Source organism: Notechis scutatus, chromosome 4, assembly GCF_049901735.1.
Source record: "Notechis scutatus isolate UNSWTSFEM ecotype Mainland chromosome 4, rNotScu1.2, whole genome shotgun sequence".
In the NCBI taxonomy this organism is placed as follows: Eukaryota; Metazoa; Chordata; class Lepidosauria; order Squamata; family Elapidae; genus Notechis; species Notechis scutatus.
Genome location: NC_142012.1, coordinates 26,737,512 through 26,763,913, shown reverse-complemented (window position 1 = coordinate 26,763,913; position 26,402 = coordinate 26,737,512). Strand labels below are relative to the sequence as shown.

The following is a 26,402-nucleotide window of genomic DNA, read 5'->3' as shown; positions in this document are numbered from 1 at the left end:
TTCTCTTCAGGTTAAGGCCTTCAGAATTTTGTTACTTTAATATTCAGTGCTAATCTTAAATTGAAAGTCAATATTAGTGAAGATTGATTTTTATATCTAATTTGTACATTGATATGGATTATAATTCTACAATCTATTGATCTCTATGAACTGCAATAGAAATGTGTTCTTGGGTTCATTTTTTGCCTCTATACAAAACAGTATCACTAGATGCAAAATTATTAGTACCTTTGCTATTTTAGAGATAAAAAAAGATAACTAATATCTGTGCATATTTACCACATAAAGATTATCAAATGCCAAAATGTATTTTGATTATTTATTTAGAACTGGGATATAAAAATATATCAAAGAATCTTTAGCTTGCAAGCTCAAAGATATCTATTTATTTTAATTACCAAAACATACAAGGCAATCAAATGCATTTTATAAACCTGGATATGAGAGACTAGATTCAATTTCTTCCTCACTCTTGAAGCTCTGGAAATGGTTTTGGGCAAACCACTATGTTTCAGCCTAAGATACTTCCTGAGCTATTCTGAAATTTAAAAATGCTATAAGATATAGCAACATTTGATAAGGCACTTAACAAAATAAATAAACCCTTGATACGTATTAGCCAGATCTGAAAAATAAGATGGCAATAAGCTTTCTACAAAGTGGTGCATTATTTAAAACAGAGATCCCCATAGGTATTCATCATTCTTAAAAAATATCATCCAATATGTTTAAATTGAAGGAACATAAAGGAATCAAAGATCATTGGAATGGGGCTAAGGAAGAGAGCAATATGGGTGATAACCACAGAGGTTACTTGAAAATGTTTCTGGCAAATTGTTAAATACATTAAATATTTCATAAAATGACACTGAATGCATATACTAAACAAGTATACACCCCTTCTCTCATTTTCTGAGAAAAAGTCTAGGACAATATATATTATTCATATATACAGACAGTACGTGCAGCTCTAATTACACATACAACAATATATTTGAATAAAGATATACTTTCAACAACTTTTTTCTGTATTAAATCCATGTTTATTGCTTAAATTTTATCACAGTGGAGATTAAATTATTCTTAATCATCCGGTCAATTTTTGTATACTTTCTTCAATACAAAAACATTAAAACTAACTCATTCATACACTCTAGGCTCTGTCATTCTCCCACCACTCATTGCCTCTTTGTGTTCCCTCAGTTGCCACATATTGATAGGATTGTAAAAAGATAAAGCTATAGGCATATTAAATAACACCATACTCTTCAAGTATCTGGAAAGTACAAATGCCTGTACTAAATTTTAGAAATGCATCTGCAGTTTCTACTTTATTGCTATAATATAGAGGCTCCTGATGGGATGGTAATGAAGCATCATGTCACTGTGTATGAAGATGATTTTAGTCTACAGTTTTTAAGAACTTTTCCCACGTTAGTGAATACACAGTTTAGATTTGCTTTTGTTTTTATTCCTAATGCTGTCAGACATGGGATTTCAAACTGCAAATAAATAAAGTATACACCCACAACATGTGCAGTGCAAATTCCAAGTAAACAGGATGACAATGAAATTTAATAAACTTATAGTTGCCAACACTGGTTTAACGGGACAATCCTAATATTTGTAATGCCCTGTATTCCCATTCTCTGTTTAAAAACAGACACCTATTTTGGTTGCAGTGATTGAAAAAGCATTGTGCAGAAAAATAATGCTACGGATATAGGCAGAGGCACAGTGTTTAACTAGTTTATAGGTTTAATGTCATGCATGATATCAAACCTCTACAAAAACAATGTAACTGACCAAAAGATAACCTCCTTTAGATTCAAATAAATGATGTTGGCAACTAGATAACATGTATTACATGGACCAGATTACTGTAAAGATTATAGACAGAACTAAGTGAACCTCTAAAACATTATGGTTTGGGGGCAAAAACTTAATTGTAGTAATATAATAGTTAAGACATTCAACTTTATAACAAACCAAAAATGGTTTGATTCTGCATTGCTCAAGGGACAAGAATAATCCTTTTCCAAAGAGCCAGTGCAGAATATTTTTTTCTCTGCTTCATTTATTTTTATATCGATTTATTATATCCACATAGCCCTTGTAGTTATTGAAAGAGAACAACTTTACTATGGCATAAATGATGAATTAGGGAAAGGAAAGGAACAGAACTAAAATTTACATAAATATAAAATTACACCTTATGGTACTCTTGTACAATTTCCTTTTCTTTAAAGAAATGAAAGAAAATGGAAGAGTTATGTAGTATATCAAAACTATGGTGTATCGTTATCATATTCTTCAATGCCTTTTAAGAATATGATTTTTATGGCTGCATTATAATTCTACAGTTTGTTTATTGCTATGTACTGAACACTATGAAAGATGACTTCAGTTAACATCATTGTCAGATAACAAATTAAACCTTAGATAAATAGAACCAAGATTTCTTTGCTAAAATATAAATGTGCATGAAAAAAGGAAGAATCTTTGTAAGTAAAAGGAAACTATTCCTTTTCTGAGACACACATATTATTCACAAATTGAGCAGTCATGAATATACCTAATGAATTACTTCAGAGAATTAAGGCTTCTAGAAAACTTCAGTGTCAGAATGACCTTTCTCCATCAGTATTAAGAATAAAATACTTTATGTATTTTAGGTTGTGCTTCATTTTTCTAAAGATTTTTCTTAGTTCTGCAGAATTTAATTGCATAAGATTACATACTGTAGGGGAGCATTAGAACTGTTTATTGTTTTACTTTAAGTAGGTGTTAGACTATGTTACAGCTATAAAATTTAACTATAGTACTGATTTGTTGCTAATGTACATTGAGTAGTTGGCTCATTTCACCTTTTTTTCATGTTTAATGTGACCATTTCTTCTATACTTGCCATTTGGTATCCCATTCTGGTAATGTCCATTGACAGTAATATGTTCATCAGTGGACCAAAAATGTTTGCTTTGGTTGCAAATAAATTTTGCTATCCTGGCCAAAATGTAGTAGAATAAGGCAGTACAAAGCAGCACAACAAAGGCAATATCCAATAAGAAATACTGATATAAAGAGACAGTGTAAACTGCGGATCGTAAATGCTGTGCTCCATTGTGACGAAGGATGTAATTAATCCAGTAGACTGTTCGATTAACAGGATGAGCTGGTTGGTCTCTATGGATTTCAGACAGCTTCCGGGCCTGTCGCCTGTAGCTATGAAATAAAAATTAAAAAATAATAATAATAACAAGAACATTGCTGCATTTTAAATTCTAACATTCCCATACTATTTTATCAAAATTAAACATAATTTATTACACAAGTAATCCTCAACTTATGATCCCAGTTGGGACTGGAATCTTGGTTGTTTAGCAAAGCAGTCATTCAATGAGATATTCCTGACTGCTTTGCTGAGCAACTGCAATCCCGGCACACTTTGTTGTCATTAAGCAATGCCGCAAGTTGTTGAGAAGGCAGAACCTCAGATAAGGAGCATGGGGTGCCTGGGGGGAGGTGGAGATTCTGGGAGGCTCCGCTCAAGAGCGGAAATTCCTCCCTGCCAAAATCCAGACAGGATTCCGAGCCCCTGAATGGAGACACACTTCCAAGCTGACTGCACCTATCCTCCCAGGGCCTCCTCAACTCCCCCGAGGCACCCCACACTCCTTTCCTTATTGCTCTGCCTCTCCCCTGCCAAAATCCACTCAGCAGGCAGCGCCAACTTGCCACCTTCCACTGACTTTCTGGGAAAGCTGGTAGAGAAGATTGCAAATGGCACATGATCGTGGAAGATTTAGTGACCAGCCATAAGTAGAAACAGGTTGCTTAGCTCCCTAATTGCAAGTCACTTGATTGCAGAAGTGGGGATGCAACATTTTGTGATAGTTAAAAGTGCTTTACAAACCATAAAATATCCTTTCTAATACCACCATCATTCCAGACCTCCATTAAACAAATTGTTGTAAGTTGAGAACTACCTGTATGGTAGATGGTTAGGACAGCATAATTACCCTAAGTTCTTTATTTTACTGAAAATTTAGCAAATTTTTTTTAAAAAGAAAAGACAATTCTTACCTGGGATCATTAATAACTTTCACCAGTGTATTATATAACTCATCCTCCGTAAGAGTCTTCCAGTTTAGTAGTAGACCCATGCCCTTGGCCTGCACTCGAGTCATGGTATCATAATGGTCTCCAAAAAGAGGGATTCCCACCACAGGAACACCATGGTACAAGGTTTCAAAAATGCTATTCAGACCACCATGACTAAGGAAGACCTTAATATTAGAGTGACCTACAGCAGCAAAAGGTAAGGTACAGGAAAGAAAAGTTGAATCACAATACCAAACAAAATCCATGCATCTAAAACTGGCATGTGCATTAAATTTAATACTGGAATAAGAAACCCACTCAGATTCCTTTGACTCTTTTTTTCTTACAGATGGTAAGCACACATGGAATTTCTCACTACAGTTATCATAGATAAGACACAGAAAATGAAATAACTGTACTCATTATGTTAAGACTACAAATGAGATCAAACGCAAGTTGACCCAAAATGACTTCACTTTCTTAATGACCATAGAATTGACAACAATATATATTGCATAAAAAACCCATTCTGCTTAAGATATTATCTTAAATAACATTAATATATCTGAATTTAGCAATCTTGTTAGCCTTATTTGCAATCAAAAGAAGTATTTTTCATTCCAGTAATTTACATTAATACTACATGCAAACTGAAAGAATGTATTTTTACAATCAGATGTTTTATTTATCGAAACCTGAGAATAACTTTAAGAAGAAATGTGAGTCCTTAAATGGTATTTCTCCAGAAAGATTGATTTTATGTTAGTAGGCAAACTATTTAAAAAAAAATTAGTACATGGCAAAAGTTAATTTGTTAGGCTAGGATTAAGAAGATCCAGGTTCATGTCCACTACAGCCATGGAGGTTCATTAGGTTACTTTTCACCTGTCACTGTCTCGATGTAACTATCTCATATGATTCTGGAGGAAAATTAAATGGAGTAGTATATAAACTGCGTTGAATTTCTGGAGGAAAGACAGAATCTGTAACTAACGTATATATAAACTTAAATATATACTGTATAGTACTCAACAACTTTTATTGCCAGGGTGATAACAAAACTTTCTTAGGTGATTAATGCACGGGTGTCAAACTCAAGCCTCCGGGCTGGATCCGGCCCATGGAATGCTTAGATCTAGCCGCGGGGCCACCCTGGAAACAGCAAAGGCCTGGCCACAGTGCCTCTGCCAGCGAAAATGGAGCTCGGGAGGGCTGCTTTTAGATTGCAGGAGACCCTGTCACAGCCAAAAACGGAGCTCGGGACCCCATTTTCACTGGCAGAGCACTTGGGCTGCCACAGGTGCCCCCGACATGAGTGACGTCAAGCTGGCCACACACCCCCTGCCCCCCCCCGAGGTCAAAGACTACCCTGATGCCACCCTCAATGAAATTGAGTTTGACACCTCTGATGTAATAGCATGTGAGAATCAGTTTAGTTCATGAGGAAAAGAGATGCTGTCTAGGAAATGATCAGATAAGGAGAGCAGAATGCCCACATCTGAATAACAGGAAGAGAAAGAAAATTAGAAAGGATGTGCTTTAATTTATCAGACTGTATAAAGTAACAGCTGGAGCTTTTATACTTTCATATTAACAGATTCTGTTAATATAGCGCTACAATAAGATAGAATTAGTTCATCTGGTTGTGTTTCTTATCTGGTCTACTCGGGAGGCTGACAGATGGGTACATCATCTTAAGTATTTAATAACCTGAGTGTTGGTATATTTACCTGAAGTGCCTTTTCTATATACGCTGCAAGAGAGTCCAGGAATGGGTAAGACTCCTCCCTCTTACGTTATTGAGCTGAGTCTGCCAAAGGTATAAAAAGCCAGCCCCTACTGCTGTTCCCCAGCTTTTAGGAGAAGAAACTTGACAGATGTAGTGTGTCTCTGGAAAATAAAATAGTGAGAAGACCCTTCCCCAACCAAGACCAGACAAATACAGGGTGGGGCTGGACTCTCTTGCAGCATGTATATTAAGTAAATATACCAATGCCAATTCTCCTCCACGCTGCAACGAGAGTCCCGGAATGGGACATACCAAAGCCTGAATGTCCAAGGGAGGGTCCACGTATGGTCCACTCAGTCCGACACTGGAAGAATCTTCTGAAGCACTCTCCTACCAAATGCTGCTTCTGCAGAAGTGAAGGAGTCCAGTCGATAGTGCTGGATAAATGGAGAAGGCGACGCCCAGGTAGCCGTCTGGCAGATCTCCTCAATGGACGCCTGGGTAGCCCAGGCTGCCGAGGTGGCTGCACTCCTAGAAGAGTGGGCTGTACGATTCTTGGGAATCGGGAGAGATAGAGTCTCGTATGCAGTGGAAATACAAGCCCTGATCCATCTGCCCAATCATGGATGGGGAAGCTGTGCTCCCTAAAAAAGCTGGTTGGAAGGACACAAACATCACTTCCGTTTTATGGAAATAGCAGTTCATTTTACATAAATACGGAGGGCTCTCCGTACATCCAATGTATGTCACTTGTGTTCTAACTTGAGGCTTAGGGCAGAAATCCGGTAGGACTATTTCTTATGCCCTGTGGAACCAAGAATTGATCTTTGGAATAAAGATGGGGTCTAAGCGTAGCACCACTCTGTTCTTGTGGAAGATGCACAAGTCTTGTCTCATAGAGAGAGCTGCTAATTCCGACATCCTCCTGTCGATGTGATAGTAAGGGCACCATGAGGGTCAAAAAATGATGGCCCACCAATCTTAAAGGCTTGAATGGTGGTCCTGTCAGGGCCTGGAGTACCTTTGGGAGATCCCAAGTGGGATATCTATAAACTACCGGGGGATGCAGATTTGAGGCTCTCCTCAAAAACCTGCGCATTGATGAGTGGTGGAGTAGAGAGGTATAATTATCCCACAACAATACTGAGGACAAGGCCGTAACCTGTCTGCGGACTGTGTTTGGTGAGAGCCCTTTATCTAGACCTTCCTGTAAAAATATCAGCACATCTGAGACAGATGCTGATGTAGGGTCCAGGGTCACCAACTGCAGAAAGTTCTCCAATAGCATCATAGATGCGATTGGTCAATGGTTTATGAGATGCTTGGATGGTTTGAATCTCCTTATTTGGTAGATTAGTCTCTTTCAGAGATTTCCACTCAAGCACCATACAGCCAACTGGAACCACTGAGGTTCCAGGTGGAATAAGGCCCCTTGGCTGTGGGAAGTCCTGCTGGCCGGGATTCTCCACGGTCAAGCGATCGGTGTTCATCAGTCGGCAAACCAGGGCCGTCTGGGCCAATGAGGCACCAGAAGTACCAGCTCTGCCTTCTCCTCTAATATCTTCCTAAGTATAGCCGTAATGATAGGAAGAGGGAGAAAGGCGTAGAGGAGACCTGAAGGCTATCTGCTCTGAAGTGCATTGGTCCCCTCTGCTCCCTGGGTAAGAAATCTGGTGAATAAACTGCCTACCTGCGCATTCTGGGGAATAGGTCTACCACTGGGAAACCAAATCTGTCAGACAGTTCCTGGAAAAGGGATGGATGAAGGCTCCACTCCGAGTGGTTGACATTGGTCTGACTCAACCAGTCGCCCTGGATGTTGTCGACCCCGAGATGGGGTCTGCCCCGAGGGACAGAAGGTGTCTCTCCGCCCCCCGCCCCAGACATTCGGCCTCTCGCATCAAGGATTGGGATTGGGTCCCACCTTGTCTGTTGACATGGGCCTTGGCGGCCACGTTGTCTGTCATAATCAACATGTGAGACCCTGTCATCTTGTCCTGGAAGTGTCTCAAAGCCAGGAAGATAGCCTTGAGTTCGAGCCAATTGATGAGGCTAGACCTGTCTGTCTGGGACCAATGACCCTGAGCTATCTCGCTTTGCAGATGTGCCTCCCAGCCATAAAGATTGCCATCTGTCATGATCATGATCCTGTCTTGTTCCTTGAAAAAATGGCCTTTCCTGCTGGCCTGGGACTGCCATCACTGGAAAGAACGGAGGACCTGTGGAGGAACTTGGACTCTGATGGAATAGTGGCTGGTTCCCGCCTGTTGAAAAAGCAGCAGGAACCATTGCAGAGTTCGGGCACGGCACAATACCGATACAGGAAATAATCTTTCCTAGGAGTTGTGATGGAAGAGACAGGGGAACTGTGTGCTGCTGTTGACTCCAGTTTATCAAGTTGTTCAGATTCTCTTGGCTATCCGGGGAAAGGAAAACCTTGCAGAGAGTCATGTCGATGATCGCCCCTCGGTGTAGGAGATGGGTAGTCAGTAGAAGATGACTCTTGTTGAAGTTTATGGAAAACCCAAGTTCCTGCAGGAGCGGCATCATGGTCTGAAGGTCGTGTTTGGCGGAGTGGGTAAAAGATAACTGAATCAGGATATCATCTAGGTAACATAGGACCCTAACAGGTAGGACGTGAAGGAACACCGCCAATGCTGCCAGAATCTTGGTAAAGAGCCTGGGGGCCAATGAAAGGCCAATGGAAGGCCCAGTATTGGTTAGTGCTTATTGTTGTAGCAAAATCGAAGGAACTGGCAATGAGGAGGCCAGATTGGGACATGGAGGTATGCCTCCATGAGGTCTATGGAAGAGAGGAGGTTGCCCTCCCGAACGCTCTCCAGAATAGTGTGGAGGGACTGCATCTTGAAGCGCCTGTAGGCAATGAACTTGTTCAAGGACTTCAGGTAGAGAATTGATCTCCACCACCCCAAGGCCTTTGGGATCACAAAGAGCCGGGAACAGAATCCTAGCCCCTGTTGATTCACTGGAAGTCTTGAATGAAAAAAGCCTCATCTGCTCTCTCTGGGGATTATGCCTGCAGATGACTTGTAGAACTTGTTTCTGCCTCTCCAGCTCTAGAAACAGCCTCTGGGCCAGCCTGTAAATCCCCTGATTGAAGCAATGGTTGGCTCTTCCCTCTCATCTGCTCCAGGTTCTTGGCAAATTGCTTCTCTAAGGCAGCATGCCTTCTTTCTTCAGCCCTGAGTTTGGATTTCAAGGCCTTCTTAGGTGCAAAGGCCTTGGCTCTAATCTTAGCTGTAGCTTCCCATTTAGCAGAATGGCCTCGATGTCTTCTCCTCTTTAATGGCCTCATGGAAACCTCAGAGCAATGGGCCCAGTTGTTTAGATTGGGCCAGATTGCTCTCTAGGATTGACACTAGAGGCACTGCAAGCTTCCCCTGTAGTGTGTCCCCTTAATGTGTGGGCCAGGTGAACAGGCTCCCCACTATGAGGCCCGAAGAAGCAGCGCTACTCTGAGGCCTGATTTAAAATGGCCGACTGCCACATGTTCTGAGGCTGACTGAAATCATCATGAAAAACGCTCTACGAGCCCAGCAGAACTACTGATTAAATCGCACAGCTGAGAGGTGCTGAAACTAGAGCTCCGAATGTCAGCTGTGCACCAAAGAGAAACTGCATGGGAGGCTTCTGCCGACGCTCCCAGCCACTACCCACAGTTTTTTTGGGCCAGAGCCCCAGCGCCAAAGTCTTGATGCTGAAGGAAAGTGGATCCCCGCTCTCCTTGATGGTACAGCTCCACCGGGTCCCCGGGAGCTGTGCTGTTGTTATTTCTTTTCCTTTCTCCTTTCGATTTTGGGTTTGCTGCTGTGTATACTAGCAGAGCTCCAGAGACACATTGCTCTTGACGATCAAGGAGCTGAGTCAAAAAGCTGGGGGCCAGCAGTAGGGACTGGCTTTTTATACCTTTGGCAGACTCAGCTCAATGATATAAGAGGGAAGAACCTTACCCATTCCTGGACTCTCGTAGCAGCGTAGAGAATAGATAGTTCTCCTATTATGCAGGCAGTTCTCATTCAGTGATTGCAGTTAATTCTGGCACAAAGGTCACTAAATCTCAGTTTCTAAGAGAATCGTGTAATTTAGAGAGGGAGAGAAGCTGAAAAATTGCTGATTGTTGCCATTTTATTCAGACAAAGTTTTCTCATACAATGTCTTGTGCCTGACCCTTTCTTTGCACTCTCCCAAGGTGGAGATTGCTTAACCAAGCTATACTCTGTGTTCTTAATTAGTTGATTAGAAAACTCATGCTGCTGCTGGGAAATTGACTAGCTCTTAATCGGTTTTACACTGAAGGCTATTGTTGTTGTAAATATGTGCATTGGTCAGAAAATGATCCCCTTGTTGCTGTCAAATTTGCAAACAGTTCACTATCTCAGGCTGTTCTAAATAAAGACTACCTGTACTTCAGTATGAATATACCACATATAAATCTATAGGTCTTATGAATGTTCAATTGATACAGTATTTCACATGTAATTTGTGTTTATTACTAAGTAGTATAGTTTAGTCTGTAACAACCTGCTCAAGACATTCGTGATCTCATTTCCATATGCCTCACACATTACCTCTGAGGGAATGTGGATCTTGATACAAAAAAACTGTTCCACTATCTAATTATCCATGTTAACAATGTTCCTATACAGATATAGATTACAAATACAGGTAGTCCTTGCCTTACAACCATTTAATGACTGTTCAAAGTTACAATGGCACTGAAAAAAGTGACTTATGGCCACTTTTCACATTTACGACCGTTGTAGCATTCCTAGGGTCATATGATCAAAATCCGAATGCCTGACAACTGGTTTATATGTATGTCAGCTGCAGTGTCCTGGGATCATGTAATCCTCTTTTGTGATCTTCTGACAAGCAAAGTCAGTGGGGAAGCCAGATTCCCTTAAATGTGTTACTAACTTGACCAATGCAGTGATTCATTTAACAACTGTGGCAAGAAAGGTAATAAAATGGGCAGAACTCACTTAACAACTCTCTTGCTTTGCAACAGAAATTTGGGGTTCAATTGTAATCGTACATCAAGGGCTACCTGTAAGTCTAGTATTAAAAAAACAAATAAGGCACAAGAGATTAATTTTAAATGATAACTTCCTACAATACTTACCTAATAAATCATTTTGTGGTAACCACTCTATAAGTTTTGTATTGTTACCTAAATTCCTGGGATTTTTACCTGAAAATCTAAAATACAAAAGAAATGGAAACTTAAAACTACATTTGAAAAAGAATACATTAATGTATTGTTAGTTTTTAACATTCAAATTATCAATAAAAATAAAATAAATCAATATGAAATTAAATATTAAATATATCCATACAGATATCTATCTATCTATCTATCTATCTATCTATCTATCTATCTATCTATCCATCCATCCATCCATCCATCCATCTATCTATCTATCTATCTATCTATCTATCTATCTATCTATCTATCTATCTATCTACACATACACACACCGTAATCCAGGGGTGGGATTCTACTGGTTCTGACCAGTTCTATAGAACTCTTTGTTAACTTTCTAAGCAGTTCAGAGAACCGGTAGTTAGAAGCAATCCCCTTTTGCTTTTTTCCACCCTTTATTACATTCTTGCCAGAACGCCTAGACTTCCTGTCTCCGGAGCTTCTGAGGCTTCGCTTTCTTAAAGGGAAGGGTTGTTTTAAGATTTTTACACTGCTGTTGGGAGGAAATATTTCCCTGGACAATCAGCACTTTGAATAACTGAATAATGAAGCAAAGCTTTTAGTGATAGGGAACCAAGATGAGTGACATTCAGCAAGGCTTCTTGGCTAGCGAGAAAGATTGACATTCAAACGTGAGTTTACATACCCTTTCTGAGTTTTGGTCTAAAACTGGTTTTTGATGAAGGTTAATTCTGTGCTTGGTGATGTTTAATCCTGTGTTTATTAATGGGATAATTTCCCCTATTCAGCTTCAAGAAGCAACAGCTACTGTTGTGATTTAATTATTTTTATTGTGTTTGAATTTTTTCCTGCCTCATGGTTTCTTTTTTTATCTGGGGAGGGGGTGTTCCTTCACTGCTTTAGTGGTATCTGGTACTGTCCTTTTGGGGTGTACTTCCAAGAGGCAGGATGCAAGCTTGGCACTGATTTTTTTTTTTACTGCATTTCTGGGGAGCATGTGACCTTTCCTTAAATCTGGATGATTTCCTTAGGATATCTCGTGAGGTGAATGAGAACAGCTGGTATCTTTAAGTGGTGCAAATGGATCTAAGGATTGCTTTTCCTGGGTGTGCTTTTTCTGGAGAGCTTAAATGACCTCTCTGCTGAAGGGTTTCACTTTATGAGCAAGAGATGGCTGCTTGATAGTTATCACTGCATTTTAACTATTTTGTATTTTTAATCTAATGATTGGTATTTAGGGCAGCTTTTTGCAAGCAAAGAAGCTTTTTGTATTTTTGTACAGGTAATCCTTGACTTACAACAGTTCATTTAGTGACCATTCAAAGTTACAATGGCACTGAAAAAAGTGACTTATGACCATTTTTCACACTTATGACCGTTGCAGCATCCCACTGTCATGAGAGGCCAGGCGAGGAGAAGTGCCCCTTGACATGAGTGATGTCGAGTTGGCCATGCCCACCCAGTCACATGACCACCAAGCCACACTCACCAACCAAGCCACACCCACATAACCGGTTGTTAAGAAAACTGAATCCCACCCCTGCCGTAATCCCATAGGTACAATAAATATACTGAGTAAGTGAGTAAGTCTTAAAAATTAGTTTCAGGAGGTTACACACCATATTGTAATAGAAAATACACTAGACTGAATAAGGTAGTGTAATGCATTGAAGAATTCGCTTAATTTTATTTACAGTGCAATGAAGAGAAAATAAAGCAAAATACTGGGATATTTTTTGGATCCTCCATACTGGGAGACAACATGGGAGTGGGGAGAAGGAAAGAGCAACAGGCCTCTTTTTTTGGCATATTGATTGTGGGCAGTTGGTACCCATAGCAGCTGCGTGACAACAGGCTTATTTCAGGTATACATTTATTCATCGCAATCCATTGACTTTGGACAGCGAACAATATCAAAACAATTAAAACCATAAACACACAAAAAGTTACAAATTATATATATAGGCAATTGAGAATTAGCTCAATAATATAAAAAATAAACACTGCAACAGGTACCGAAGCCCCTAACAGTTTCGGGATTCCAGGCTCATGTACATAGCCAGGTCTTTTTGTTGTTGTTAGTTGCAAAATCTCATCTGACCCATCACAACCCCCTGGACAACATTTCTCCAGACTTTCCTGTCCTCTACCATCTTCTGGAATCCATGCCTACTGCTTCAGTGACTCCATCCAGTCACCTCATTCTCTGTCGTCCCCTTCTTCTATTGCCATCAACCGTTCCCAGCATTAGGCTCTTCTCCAGTGAGTCCTTCCTTCTTATTAGGTGGCCAAAGTATTTGACTATTTGAGTTTCATCTTCAGGATCTGGCCTTCTAAAGAGCAGTCAGGGTTGATCTCTAGGACTGACCTGTTTGATCTCCTTGCAGTCCAAAGGACTCGCAGGAGTCTCCTCCAGCACCATAGTTCAAAGGCCTCAATTCTTTGGCACTCAGCCTTTCTTATGATCCAACTTTCACAGCCATACATTGCAACTGGGAAAACCATAGCCTTGACTACATATACTTTTGTTGGCAGGGTGATGTCTCTGCTTTTCTTATGATCCAACTTTCACAGCCATACATTGCAACTGGGAAAACCATAGCCTTGACTATATATACTTTTGTTGGCAGGGTGATGTCCCTACTTTTTAGTATGCTGTCTAGATTTACCATAGCTTTCCTCCCCAGGAGCAAGTGTCTTTTAATTTCTTGGCTGCAGTCCCCATCTGCAGGTCTTTAGAACCTTACAAAAGGCTGGCTCTAGGTATCCATTAGCTTTTTAAAATTCTTTCTTTCCTTCTTCTGTATAACATGGAGAACTGCAATGGGTATGGAAGGGCTGCTCAGGTATGATATGATACAAAGCTGAAGTTACCAACTTTTGGGGAATCAAGTACTAGACTTTATGGAATAACCCCAAACTATCTCTGGAACTCAAATGGGTCCATTAGTCATCTGAGATGAGCTGTTCAAATAGGTCCAATCTCCCTGCAGAGAGTGATGGCATCAAAGAATTGGGGATTACTAGGGAGTGATATGACTATGGAAGGAAAGAAAACAATATCTTCCCCAATTTCAGAACACTATGCTATTGCTCTCACAAGAAAAAACAAGTTGGTTTTGTGTTGGCCTTAAATGATGGGACAGGTCCAGGGCTTCTATGATGGTTATGAACTTCCAAATCATCTGTGACCCAATACCCAGAGAAGACAGGATTGAAGTATGCCAAACTATAAATCTGGGCAATCTTTCTTTTAGCCCAATCATGGAGTTGAAAAGCTTAAGCAAGAAAGTTGCTATATAGCAGGAAGGCTGGTACACAAGCATCAGTCTTAACTGGTCCCTATTAATGACCAACCTAATAATGTCTCACACCTGGTAATCTGGGGAGCAAAGCCTCTGAATGCCTCCCAGCTTTTTCAGATGACCACCATCTCATTTCTTTTCCCTGGTGTCTTGGCTGGTGCCTCTGTTACCACAATTATCAGCACCAACCGCCATCAGTACAACCCAGCTGCCTTCACTAGCAGCTCCAATCCTCCAGGCCCACCTCAGCAGGTAAGAGAAAAGGATTCTCATGTCACATACACTGCCTCCCCAAGCCACCAGACTGACCAACCAAAGTTGTTACTAGTTCAGGCCAGATAATTCCCACTGTTTGGTTAATGATCTCCAGGGACTCTGTCACAGCTTCAAGCACAACTTACCCCAAACCAAGCACAACATTCTAAAAGTTATCTACTAATGCCCCTGTACTAGTTGCACATCCAGATTCAGTGTCATTATAGGACAAAAAAAAACAAAACAAAAGCAAAAATAGAACTAAGGAGGGTAATTTCTGAAACCCTGGAAGTCTCCAAACCTATAGCCATTCAGTGTTGCTAGGGTTGAGCTGAAGTTTGATATTACCCATTCAAACTCCCACAGCTTCCAAACATCAAAAAAGGACCTCAATAGCATCACTTAATTCACCAGATGCGGAAATGTACATATGGATATCAGCAATGTACTAAAACCTCGCTCCATGGCAACAGATGAACTCACCCACAGCAACTTCATGTAAATGTTAAACAGAACAACTGAACTCTGCAGAGCCCCACAAAACAGGGCTAGGGGTGGATTTCTCACTCCTGATCAACACTACCGGAACCAACCACCAAGGAAGGAAGAAAAACAGTGAAATATACAGTGCCGCCCATCCCTAACCCCTGCAAAGAAGTATACTATAGCTGATGGTGTTGAAGACAAGCAAGAGGTAAAGTAATGTGAGTATTCTCTGAAGCTGCCTCAAGAACAAAGGCCTTGTGCAACATGGAACAGCCCTGAGTAGCACAGGAATCGGTGAACAGAAAAAGAACATCACCTGAAAGTTAAGTGGCGTGCTGCAGATCCTAGGGAGTGCTGCACCACTGGGGCTCTCATACCTCGGAGAAAAGTGTGAGGTGGTGCTTTTCAACGGCCTAGGGCAGGGGTGTCCAACCTTGGCAACTTTAAGACTTGTGGACTTCAACTCCCAGAATTCCTCAGCCAGCTTTGCTGGCTGAGGAATTCTGGGAGTTGAAGTCCACAAGTCTTAAAGTTGCCAAGGTTGGACACCCCTGCCCTAGGGTGTGTGTGCTAGGATTGAAATCGAGTCCAGGGCCTCTGCTTTAGGCCCAACCTTGGTGTTGCTGCTGAGTGCTGTTGTTCAGAGTGGCCTAGATAGAAGGGAGATGGAGAATTGTATCCCTTTCGCTGGGAAGGGGAGAATGTCACATCAGCACAGTCAAGTTAGCATAAAAGGTTCACCATTACTGGTTTAGCATAAAAACAAGAAGCTAATGGGAGATATGATATAGTTTTTCTATAGTTGAATAACTGTCACATGGAGGAGAATATGGATTTATTTTCCACAGTGCCTGAGGATAGGACAAAAAACAATAAGTGGAAGCTTTAAAGAGATATATCCTAATTTGAAATTAATAGGAATTTCCTGATTGTGTGAACTATAAAACAGAATAGCTTGCCTACTCGTGTTATAGAAGTCTATTACTTTTCAAACAAAGATTCAAACAAAGATTGCCTTTGTTGAGACAAAGGCATACATACTTTAGTTCAACTTCAGCAGCTGGGATAGTTTTCATGGTAAATATGAATTATACTCCTGACATGCAGTCCTGGCACTACTCCTTAATCACTTCTAATAATACCCCCACAATGATAAGGCACCAGTAGAAGATTAACAACTTTGCACTAAAACAAACATAGTGCTGAGTCAGCTGCAAAGGCAGTCCATTTCAGATACCTGCTTTATATACACTGATTTTTAATTCTGAATGTTAACAGGCACACCTAAATGATATATACACATTACATTTTCAGAAATACATTTTGTTTAACCTTTCATTATATTATATCAATTTCTATTTACTTAAAGAGATTAAACGAACTGTACAATTTGACCAGAAACACCCAAATGTCACCATATATTGACTGACCTGGATTACGACATAGAAGTTTTTCCATTTGGAAAGAACATTTAACAATAAGTACACCCTCACACTCAGCAAATGCACTAGGCATTCATAAGATCCAGCAACATAATCTTTTGGTTAGACTGCTACATGAAGCAAAACCAGCCAATAGCTCCCCTGCCTCTTACTGACTCTAACCTGATGGAATGGACAAGTACTGCATCTCACCCAAGATTTCACTGCTGTTTTTGAAATTGAAACAAAATATCTGAAATTGTGAAAGTTTTTCCAGAACCAGACAGAAACTTTTATGTAAAAATGAGAAAAGGAATAGATACTTTACTCTCGGATCCACAGGTTTCCATAAAACAAAAACATTCATCAATCCTATTTTATTTATAAATTAAATAATGACAGTAATATAACTTACCTCCAAATTACTCTTTGAGGAAGTCTAGCCAGAGCACGTGCCAATTTATCAGCTATATCTTCATGTAAGTATTTCACTCCAGCTCCAAATGATACAAGGACAAAGCCATTTTCAGTAGCACCATTCACCCATGTTTGCAGTTCCTATGGAAATAATAGGCTTGCTATCAGCAAACTTACTATTGTAAATACATCCAATAAAAGTATGATGTCATAACAATAACATAGTATTTAATTGAAGATTCATCAATCAATAAATAGCCCAATTACTATTTAAGATGCTCTTATCCTATGCTCAAAGTGGCTTGACTCGGACAGTTTAAGAAAATAAATGTATTATTAAAGCTAAATGTCAGGGTTCCAAATAATAGATCCATAGTAAGCGAAACTCCGAGGTAAGTGGATTCCTCAAAGAATAGCTTTATTGGATATATCATATTGGCACAGATCTGGTGAAAACCGACTCTGAAGGTTTCCACGGTTTTCACCTAATTAAAACCTTGAGGGCTGACACTGAACTACTGTCCCTTGAAAAAGAGGTAGATTGTATGAATTCACAGGTGACTTAAAAAATTTCAATTAGAGTCAAGTATCCTTCAGTGTGATATCTGATTCAGATGTAAGGGTAATGAACTAGAAATGTTACCTAAAAGTGGGTGAAATCTGGAAAATACTAAGGGATAACATCATATGCCCAAAGATTGCAAAGTGGAATTTGTTGTTTAGACAGAAATGGCTAATAAAAGTAAAAAGTTTTCTTCAGACTGCTATGTGTGAAATATCCCACAATGGCACACGTGGCATTGAAACAATTATTAATGATTGATCTGTCTAATGTGTGCAGATATCCAAGTGCTAGGGATGTATTTTCAGATAATAACAGAGTCTATTACCGTGTTTCTCCAACAATACGACCTCCCCCAATAGGAAGACCCAGCATGTTTTCCAGGCATAAAATGAAATTAAGCCCCTCCCCCCAAATTTAGGCCTATTTTAAAACAAGCAAAATGGGGGAAGGGTGGGGAGACTTGCCGTTAGGAGCGCCCCGTGAGTAGCAATTCCTCGCCACCAGCTGCTCCTAATGGACGATCATGGCAGAGCGCAGAGAGCTCCTACTCCTGCCAAGAACCTTTGTTGCAGACCCAAGACCTTCAGCGCCCGCCACTGTTGATTTCCCTTCTGCCCATGCCGCTGCTGCGTTTGGAGCTGCCACTTCCATGTTTGGAGCACTGCCGCTGTTTGGAGCACCGCTGCTGTTTGGAGCTGCCGCTTCCGTGTTTGGAACACCACCGCTGTTTGGAGCACTGCCGCTGTTTGGAGTTGCCATGTCCGCATTTGGAGCTGCTGCCGCGTTTGGAGCTGCCGCTTCCGCGTTTGGAGCACTGCCGCTGTTTGGAGCACCACCGCCATTTGGAGTGCCACCGCCGCTCCAAACATGACTGCAGCTCCAAACGCGGAAGTGGCAGCTCCAAACGTGACGGTGGTGCTCCAAATGGCGGCAGCACTCCAAATGGCAGCAGCACTCCAAACACGGAAGCGGCAGCTCCAAACGTGGCGGCGGAATGGGCAGAAGGGAAAGCAACAGCAGCGGGTGCCAAAGGTCTTGGGTCTGTAGCAAAGGTGTTTGGTGGCAGTAGGGAGCTCTCTGCGCTTTGCCATGATCACCCGTTAGGAGTGGCTGGTGGCGAGGCTGCCCGCGGGCGCTCTAGATGAGGATGCAAGGGGAATTAAATCACCCCGAAAGACGGCCTAGCCGTTTTTCGGGCTCAAAAAAATATAGACCCGACCTTATTTTATGAGAAACACGGTAGTAACCAGAATTTTGACAGCTACTTGCATTGTTTAGGGAATCCCATCCTTCCAGAATGAACAGCAGATCTAACATATTTCATCTGAGTTGTAGAGGGCTTAAGGAAGAAATTAGGTAGAATTTGATCCTGCACAAATGAAAGCTCAAGACTACCTTAATAATAAAAAGGCACTATGTCAAAGGAGAACTAAATGCAATGTAAGTTTATCAATAAATATAATCTACTGTTCTGTTAAGCTGATGTGAAAACCACTAAGAGACTATTTTCCAAGCAATCAAGAGGTATGAACCCATGGTCAAGTGCTTAAAGGGCATTGAAAATAAAAACAGAACCAGTGATAAATTTCGTCCTAGATTAACTGAAGGATTCACATATACAGAAACTATTTAACTATTTAAAGACTAATGGCAAGCAACCAGCAATGTGTCCAATGGGATGCAAATAACGGTGCTTGCCATCAGAATTGAAAAGAGCTGGCTCTTTCCCCGGGGAAAGGGGAAGTAAGATACAGTGTTTTATTATGCTGGGTATCTTTTATATTTATCTTTTATTGTTTATTATAATTTATCTGACTGTTGTAAGCCATCCAGAGTCATTGCAAGTTGGGCTGTATACATGTTATTAATCAATAATTAGTAATATAATCACTTTCATGGAAAAAGTTCTGAATGGTCTCAGTTTATGCCTTTAGCTTGATCATGGGAGACCGACAGAAATATCTTACCAAAGTGAAATATGAATGTCCATGATACAAAGCTATATTTGGATACTTAAAGTTCAGCAAACCTAGCAGAGAGTTATGAGAATATGGTATCATCTTAAATAATTTTTTGACCAGCTTTGCAATCAAGCTGCAACATAACCAGAGACACTGGTGTCTGCAAATGAATTGAGACCATGCCACCATCCACTGAAATATTGAACACAGTCAAGGTTGCCATGGAATGCAAAATATTTATTTCTTGAATACCCCATCTACAAAAGAGGCTATCAAGAACAAATTATTGTAATTAATTCATGCAGCTAGGAACATATGCCAGCACACTGTCTTTCTCTGTAAGATGACTACCCATAAGAAAGAGATATGAGGCCACACACACCAATCCCACAGCCTCAGAAAGAGGTTGAGTAAAGAGGGCAATTTCATGCCACTCTACTGGTTTATGCACGCCACTCAAAGGTGATATTGAGCAGATTTTGACCAGTTCTGGAGAACCGGTAGCGGAAATTTGAGTGGTTTGGAGAACCGGCAAATACCATCTCTGACTGGCCCCACCCCCATCTATTCTCTGCCTCCCTAGTCCCAGCTGATCATCTGGGTCTTCTTTTGATGCCCTGCACAGGAGAACGGAGCTGGAAAGCAGGTTAGTGGGGTGGGGTGGGGAGGGAATGGGGATTTTACAGTATCCTTCCCCTGCCATGCCCTCAGAACTGGTAGTAAAACATTTTGAATCCCACCACTGATGCCACTACTATAGAACTATCAAAGAGAAACTTGAATGATTGACTGAATACATGCAGCAGCCTGAATATTGTAAACAATTCCAGTTATTAGTATTGTTTCTCCACTGGATTTGTGTATGTATGCTCTAACTGCAGGCTTCCCACTTCATATTATATGCATCTATAGTCAAAACAAAAAACAGCAAAGTCTGAGAAAGAATGCACCACCAGTTCAGAAAGACGAACTCATGTGGAAAGTGTGAAAAACAGAACACACCAATTACAGAACTACAGTTCCTAAACTTGCTATGTCATCATAGGACACAACTACAAAACTGTAAGAATAATTAATATCTAGCTAGTTAATTAATCAGTAATTTATCAGTTAAGTAATTCACCATTTGGAGACAAAACTCTAGATAAACAAAGTTTGTTACCATCATATCCAGCAAGTCTCTAGACGGCAATATTGAGATTTGTATCATGATGATTCTGCACTGATATGTGTCTATTGCTATAACTGGAATCTTGGAATGGCACGGATCAGACAGCCTGACCAGAACCATTTTAATGCTCGGTTTTCTCATGATTCATGGGTAGAATTGCCAGAAATTCTGCTGGCAGAGCCTATGATGATGAACAGGATTAGTGGCATTCCTGATAACTAGGAGGACTGTGGGTCTCATGGAAAAAAATCCCCATTGCTAAGCAATATCTGAAAAGGAAATTATGGAGTAATTTTAGCTCACCAAAGATCCACTTCTGTTTTCCATTAGTCAAAAAACAGTATCGTGATGAATACTTCACCTTCTAAGACTGATTCAATAAATTATAATCTACTTAGGAAACCCTCTTAGGTTTTACACTTGAGGGCTAGGCATAGACAACAGAAGCAGAGGGATGAGGGGTGGGGACATAGGAATTGTGGGTTGCAACAGTGTGAGCACTGAAAATGGCAATTGCTATAAACAGAAGAAATCTTGTAACTGATATTTTTTAGCCTTAATATGACCTTCCACTTTTGGAGTTTATGGGCCTCATACATTATTATACCCAGATGCATCATTCCCAGTTGCTGGCTCAAAAATATAAATGATTTGGCAAAATTAAGACCTCTTACCAAGCCACTGCATGAAACAGACTTAGAAAATGTTGAGACATGGACTAGTTTCAGCAGAACTCAGCAATATCAGAACACAAAATTATCAAATAGGTTTAAGTGAGGTTTCCGAGATATCTAAAGTGTCAGGTGCTCAGAACATCTTCCCAGAGAAATATTTATCAATGCACCAAATAGTCCTATAATTTGCTTTGTTCTAACGAGCTGGGACTCCTATATAAAATGGAGAATGAATAGTTGGATGAAATGGTTAAGGCATCAGGCTAGAAAACAGGAGTTGGTGAATTCTAATTCTGCCTTAAGCATCAAATGAGACAGTCACTTTTTCTCAGTGCAACTCACATCACATTGTTGTGCAAAAACCAGTAGAACAAAGGAATATTAAATATATTCACAATCTTTAATTATTTATAAAAATAATAAAGGATTAAAAAAGAAAAAAAGATGCTATTAGAATGCTTCTCAGAGTTTTAAGCACTTTAGTATTTTAAAATACATGATTACAAGACAGATATGGTATTGTACTTATGCTACTGAGTGTTCTTTGTCCTCTTAGAGTTTTTTTTAATTAGCTATTCTTTGCAGGCATAAATGCTAAATGCACAGCTGTGACTATATAGTGTGAGGTCCCAGCTGGCAGTAACCAGTGGTGCCTAATACTGAGCTTTGTTTCAGATAAACAACGCACGCAAATACAAACATAACTGAGCTTCAATGTCTAAAATTGTCTCTTTTCAGCTCTTGGAATCAGAGATGCAGAAGCATCAGTGACTATTTCCTAATATTTTTCTGACAAATCCTTTATAGAAAAAGATACTTGCAATTAATATGTAACTTAGAAAATAAACTGAAAGTACGATTATAGATTTATATTATCTCCTTTAAAAATGTACAAATGGCTACAATTTAAAATATGCTTGATTTTATATGGTTTTCAGCATTTATTAATGAAACCCTGAGTATTCATTTGTAGAGGTATATTTTTATATAAAGTGATTCTGGTTCATTCTTCATATAAATACATAAATTATAAAAATAAAGGCTAAAATCAAATTGAGAATTTAGATCAAAGCAAACTTTTATTAAAAACCATTATCATGTCTCCACACCCAGATCAATTATATATCAATTTGGTAAGATATCCTCTGAAAATCCAGCCCTTGTGGCTCACTGATGCTTCTGCTACAAGACTTGGAAATACTACTATGGTGTTACAAAAGGATTTTTCATTTTGTTTCCATGGAAATCTCACACTAGGACAGTGCGAAATATAACTCTTAACCAGGACAGCTAACAACAAAGAATGATGGCACTTGTAGTTGAAACCACATAGGTTCTCAAACTTGTATTATTTGGTACCATTTTTGATTCTGAAGTGCTATGCTTATTATTCCCATTAATGCAGCAAAATGGTGTCCTAATACATATACCAGAGAGATAGACAGATAAATGTAATAATGAACTGGCTTGCAAACAAAACATTTGCCATTCATTTTTCAAGCCTGATCTTCCACCATCTCACCCCTCCCCTTCCCAATCGAGTCTTCTCATCTACACTACTCAGGTGGCAAAGCTAAATGTAAGATGAAGCTAAGGAGACCAAGTGATTCCTCACTTTTTTCCTCCAAGACTAAAAAAATTATCTGGGGCTATTGGTAGTATGCTAGAAGTATGTCAGCATGTTTTCATTCTTTTCCTAATAAAGTTTATAATCCTGCTCAAGCCCCCAATAAAGTATGCTTCATAAATAAACTTTAATAACAACAATAACAAATCTACTTCACAAATAATGATCCACAACGGGCTTGGCAGGGAATTAAACACATCACTAATTACAGGGGCAACAACCCCATATCGATCAAAAAGGACGCAACACTGGCAGAAGAATTAAACTGCTTCTTTGCCCGGTTCGAATTGAATAGGTCTTCGAACACACTGCCTCTACAAACCACCGGTACTTAGCTGTTCACAGTATAAGAATATGATGTGAAGCAGGTGCTTAGAGCAGTGAATGTAAAGAAGGCCACTGGCCCTGATGGGGTACCTGGGAAGGTACTCAAAGCATGTGCTGACCAGCTCACAAGTATGTTTACAAATATTTTTAACCTTTCTCTTACACAAACCATTGTTTCATCTTGTCTCAAAACTTCCATTATTATTCCAGTTCCCCAAAAGCCCTCTCCTGATACTTTAAATGACTATAGACCAGTAGCTCTCACACCCATAATTATGAAGTGTTTTGAAAGACTGATCTTAAAATATATACAGGATTGCCTCCCATCGACCCTTGACCCATATCAGTTTGCCTATTGGAATAACAGATCCACAGAGGATGCTATTGCCATGGCTCTCCACTTTGCACTGAACCATCTGGAGCATAGTGGGAGCTATGTAAGGATGCTTTTAGTTGATTACAGCTCGGCTTTTAATACCATGATTCCGGATATACTGATTAAGAAGTTGCTAGAATTGGGCCTCTCCTCTCACATCTGCTGTTGGATAAGGGACTTTCTTACTAACAGACCCCAAACTGTTAGGATTGACAACTATTTTTCCTCCACTCTTGCTCTCAGCACTGGCTCTCCACAGGGCTGTGTGCTGAACCCCCTTTTGTATTCACTCTACACTTACGACTACACTCCCTCTTGTCCCACTAACTTTATAATAAAATTTGCAGATGACACCACATTGTTGGGACTCATATCAGAAGATGACGAAACAGCCTATAGGTCAGAGGTTCTCAGACTGGTCTTGTGGTGCAAGAGTCATAACCTTGCCCTGAACATCAAAAAGACCAAAGAATTGATTATAGACTTCAGACGATGCAAAGCAGAGCCTCTCCCACTATATATCAATGGAGATTGTGTGGAAAGTGTTCATAGTTTTAAATTTCTAGGAACTCATATTTCCGGCAACCTTACTTGGTCGGTCCACACTATGGCCACTGCAAAGAAGGCCCAACAGCGCTTGCACTTTCTAAGGCTGCTGAAAAAGAGTGGTCTGGATGAGAAGTTGCTGGTTACTTTTTACTGTTCTACCATCGAAAGCATTTTGGCATACTGTATAATGGTGAGGTATGCTGGATGCTCTGTAGTGGATAAGAAGATGCTCCAGAGAGTTATAAACACAGCACAAAAAATCATTGGTTGCTCTCTTTCTTCTTTGGAAGAGATTGCGAAGACCAGACTCCTCTCTAGAGCACAAAAAATCTCCACAGCTCGTTCTCATCCTGGTCATTCATATTCCAAATTGTTACCCTCAGGGAGATGTTATAGGTGTCTTAAAATGAGGACTAATAGACTGAGAAACAGTTTCTTTTCCAAGGCAATAATTGCCTTGAATCAAATAGTACATTTGTGATTTAGTTCTATGTATAAAGTGGCATTTTTAAACTATCTAACTTAATATATATTTTAAATAGGTTTTAGACTAGGTTATTATTATTGTTGTTGTTATTATTATTATTATTATTATTATTATTATTATTATTATTATTATTATTATTATTATTATATACTGTGTAGTGTGATTGTGATGTGGTGTTTGGGGCACTGTGCTGGAGTAGTATTGTTGTTGTTGTTGTTAGGAATGTAAGTCACCTAACAATTGGGTTGATAAACATATAAACCAGGATAGACATTTTAATACTGTCTCTTTAAGGGAATGCTAAAATTGTAATTGGGTGTGGTTCCTCAAATGTCCATAAGATGGAGCCAGAAACTTGGGTTGTTCTGCCCTGTTGGTGAGAGTATTGCTGTTCCTGCATTTCCCTATTGATTGTTGCTGATCATAGTTCTTGGATTTGATGTAAGTCTGTTACTGAACTGTTTATGATACTGGACTTTGATTTTGGATTATCCCTGGACTGAAAACTGACTGCTTTAACCGTGAATGACTTGGACTGTTTGTTGAACTTTGCTTAATGGTTTTACTTGAAGTAAAAACCTACATTTTTACTATACAGTGTATCTGTGTGCTGGTTGTGTGTTATTCTTCACCACTCTCACTACGTCTCCCTGTGTGCGCTCATTCTCCTAACGGGGAATTACCTCAACACTGGTTATGGGCCCAGGCCATACCAGGCTCAGATAACTGAGAGCTGGTGTGAATGCACAGTACTGTATACAGACAGTTGTTTACTGTTTAATTGTGGGTTACTGTCCTGGTAAAGATGGCACAAGACCTGTCAACAAGTCTATCACTGATAACCCGGTTGGATGGAACAAACTATGTTTCCTGGTCTATGAAGTGCAGTCTACTTCTGCATAGAGAAGGGTTATGGACTGTAGTTCAAGATCCACTGGATGTAAATGCTTGGGATCCAGATAATGAGGACGATGCCAAGAAGTTAGCTGACTTTAAACAGAACAACAAACAAGCTCTTTGTATAATTGGACTAACACTGAGTGACCAGCAGCTAGTCCATATTCATAGAGAAGAGTCTGCTGCTAAGTGTTGGGAGAATTTGAAGAGGGTTTATGTTCGTGACAGTGTAGGTGCACACATACATCTTACACGTAAACTGTCTTCTGAAAGGTGGAGATATGTTAGCTCATTTGAACTTCATGAAAAGAACTTTTCAAGAGCTACATGAAAAGAGCTACATGATATTTTCAGAGCTGCACCAAGTTTACATAATTCTTTCCTCATTGGATGAAAGTTATGATGATTACGTATCTTCACTGGAAGTCCTGACCAGAGATGAACTGACGCTGACTAACATAACCGGAAGGTTGTTAGAAGTAACAAGAAGGCGACTGGATTGGAATCAATTGAGAAAGGAACAACCACAAGAAGAGGATTTGTTTTCAACTGCCTATACTGTTAGGAAATGTTTTTTTTGTGGGGCTAGGGGACATATAGCTAGATTCTGTAAGAAGGGAAAACAACAGAATACTGGTAATCACCAGAAGGCTAAGAAGAATGTTAGTTTAGCCATATCTAGCAATTCAACTGCAAACCATGATTTGTGGGTTGTTGATAGTGGAGCATCGCAGTGCATTACTAAAGATAGAGAGAGGTTTGTAAAAATGTCTACGAGTAAGCAACATGTATCATTGGCAAATGGATGGAAGATGAAAGCGTCTGGTGAAGGTACTGCATAATGTTCTTGTGTAAATGAGCATTTAACT

The 26,402-nt window shown here is 39.9% G+C and overlaps 1 protein-coding gene across 2 annotated transcripts in view; it reads right to left on the bottom strand.

Moving 5' to 3' along the window:
* Positions 1–1,020: 1,020 nt before the first annotated feature.
* Positions 1,021–26,402, bottom strand: part of UGT8 (UDP glycosyltransferase 8) — a 71,615-nt gene continuing 46,233 nt past the window's right edge. For both annotated transcript variants that reach the window (XM_026668634.2, XM_087962996.1), the window contains exons 3-6: positions 16,898–17,040; positions 10,974–11,050; positions 4,084–4,303; positions 1,021–3,222 (exon numbers count right to left, since the gene is read on the bottom strand). In XM_026668634.2, coding sequence (XP_026524419.1) covers positions 2,859–3,222; positions 4,084–4,303; positions 10,974–11,050; positions 16,898–17,040 — 804 coding nt within the window. In that variant the 3' untranslated portion in view covers positions 1,021–2,858. The remainder of the gene's footprint in view (positions 3,223–4,083; positions 4,304–10,973; positions 11,051–16,897; positions 17,041–26,402) is intronic.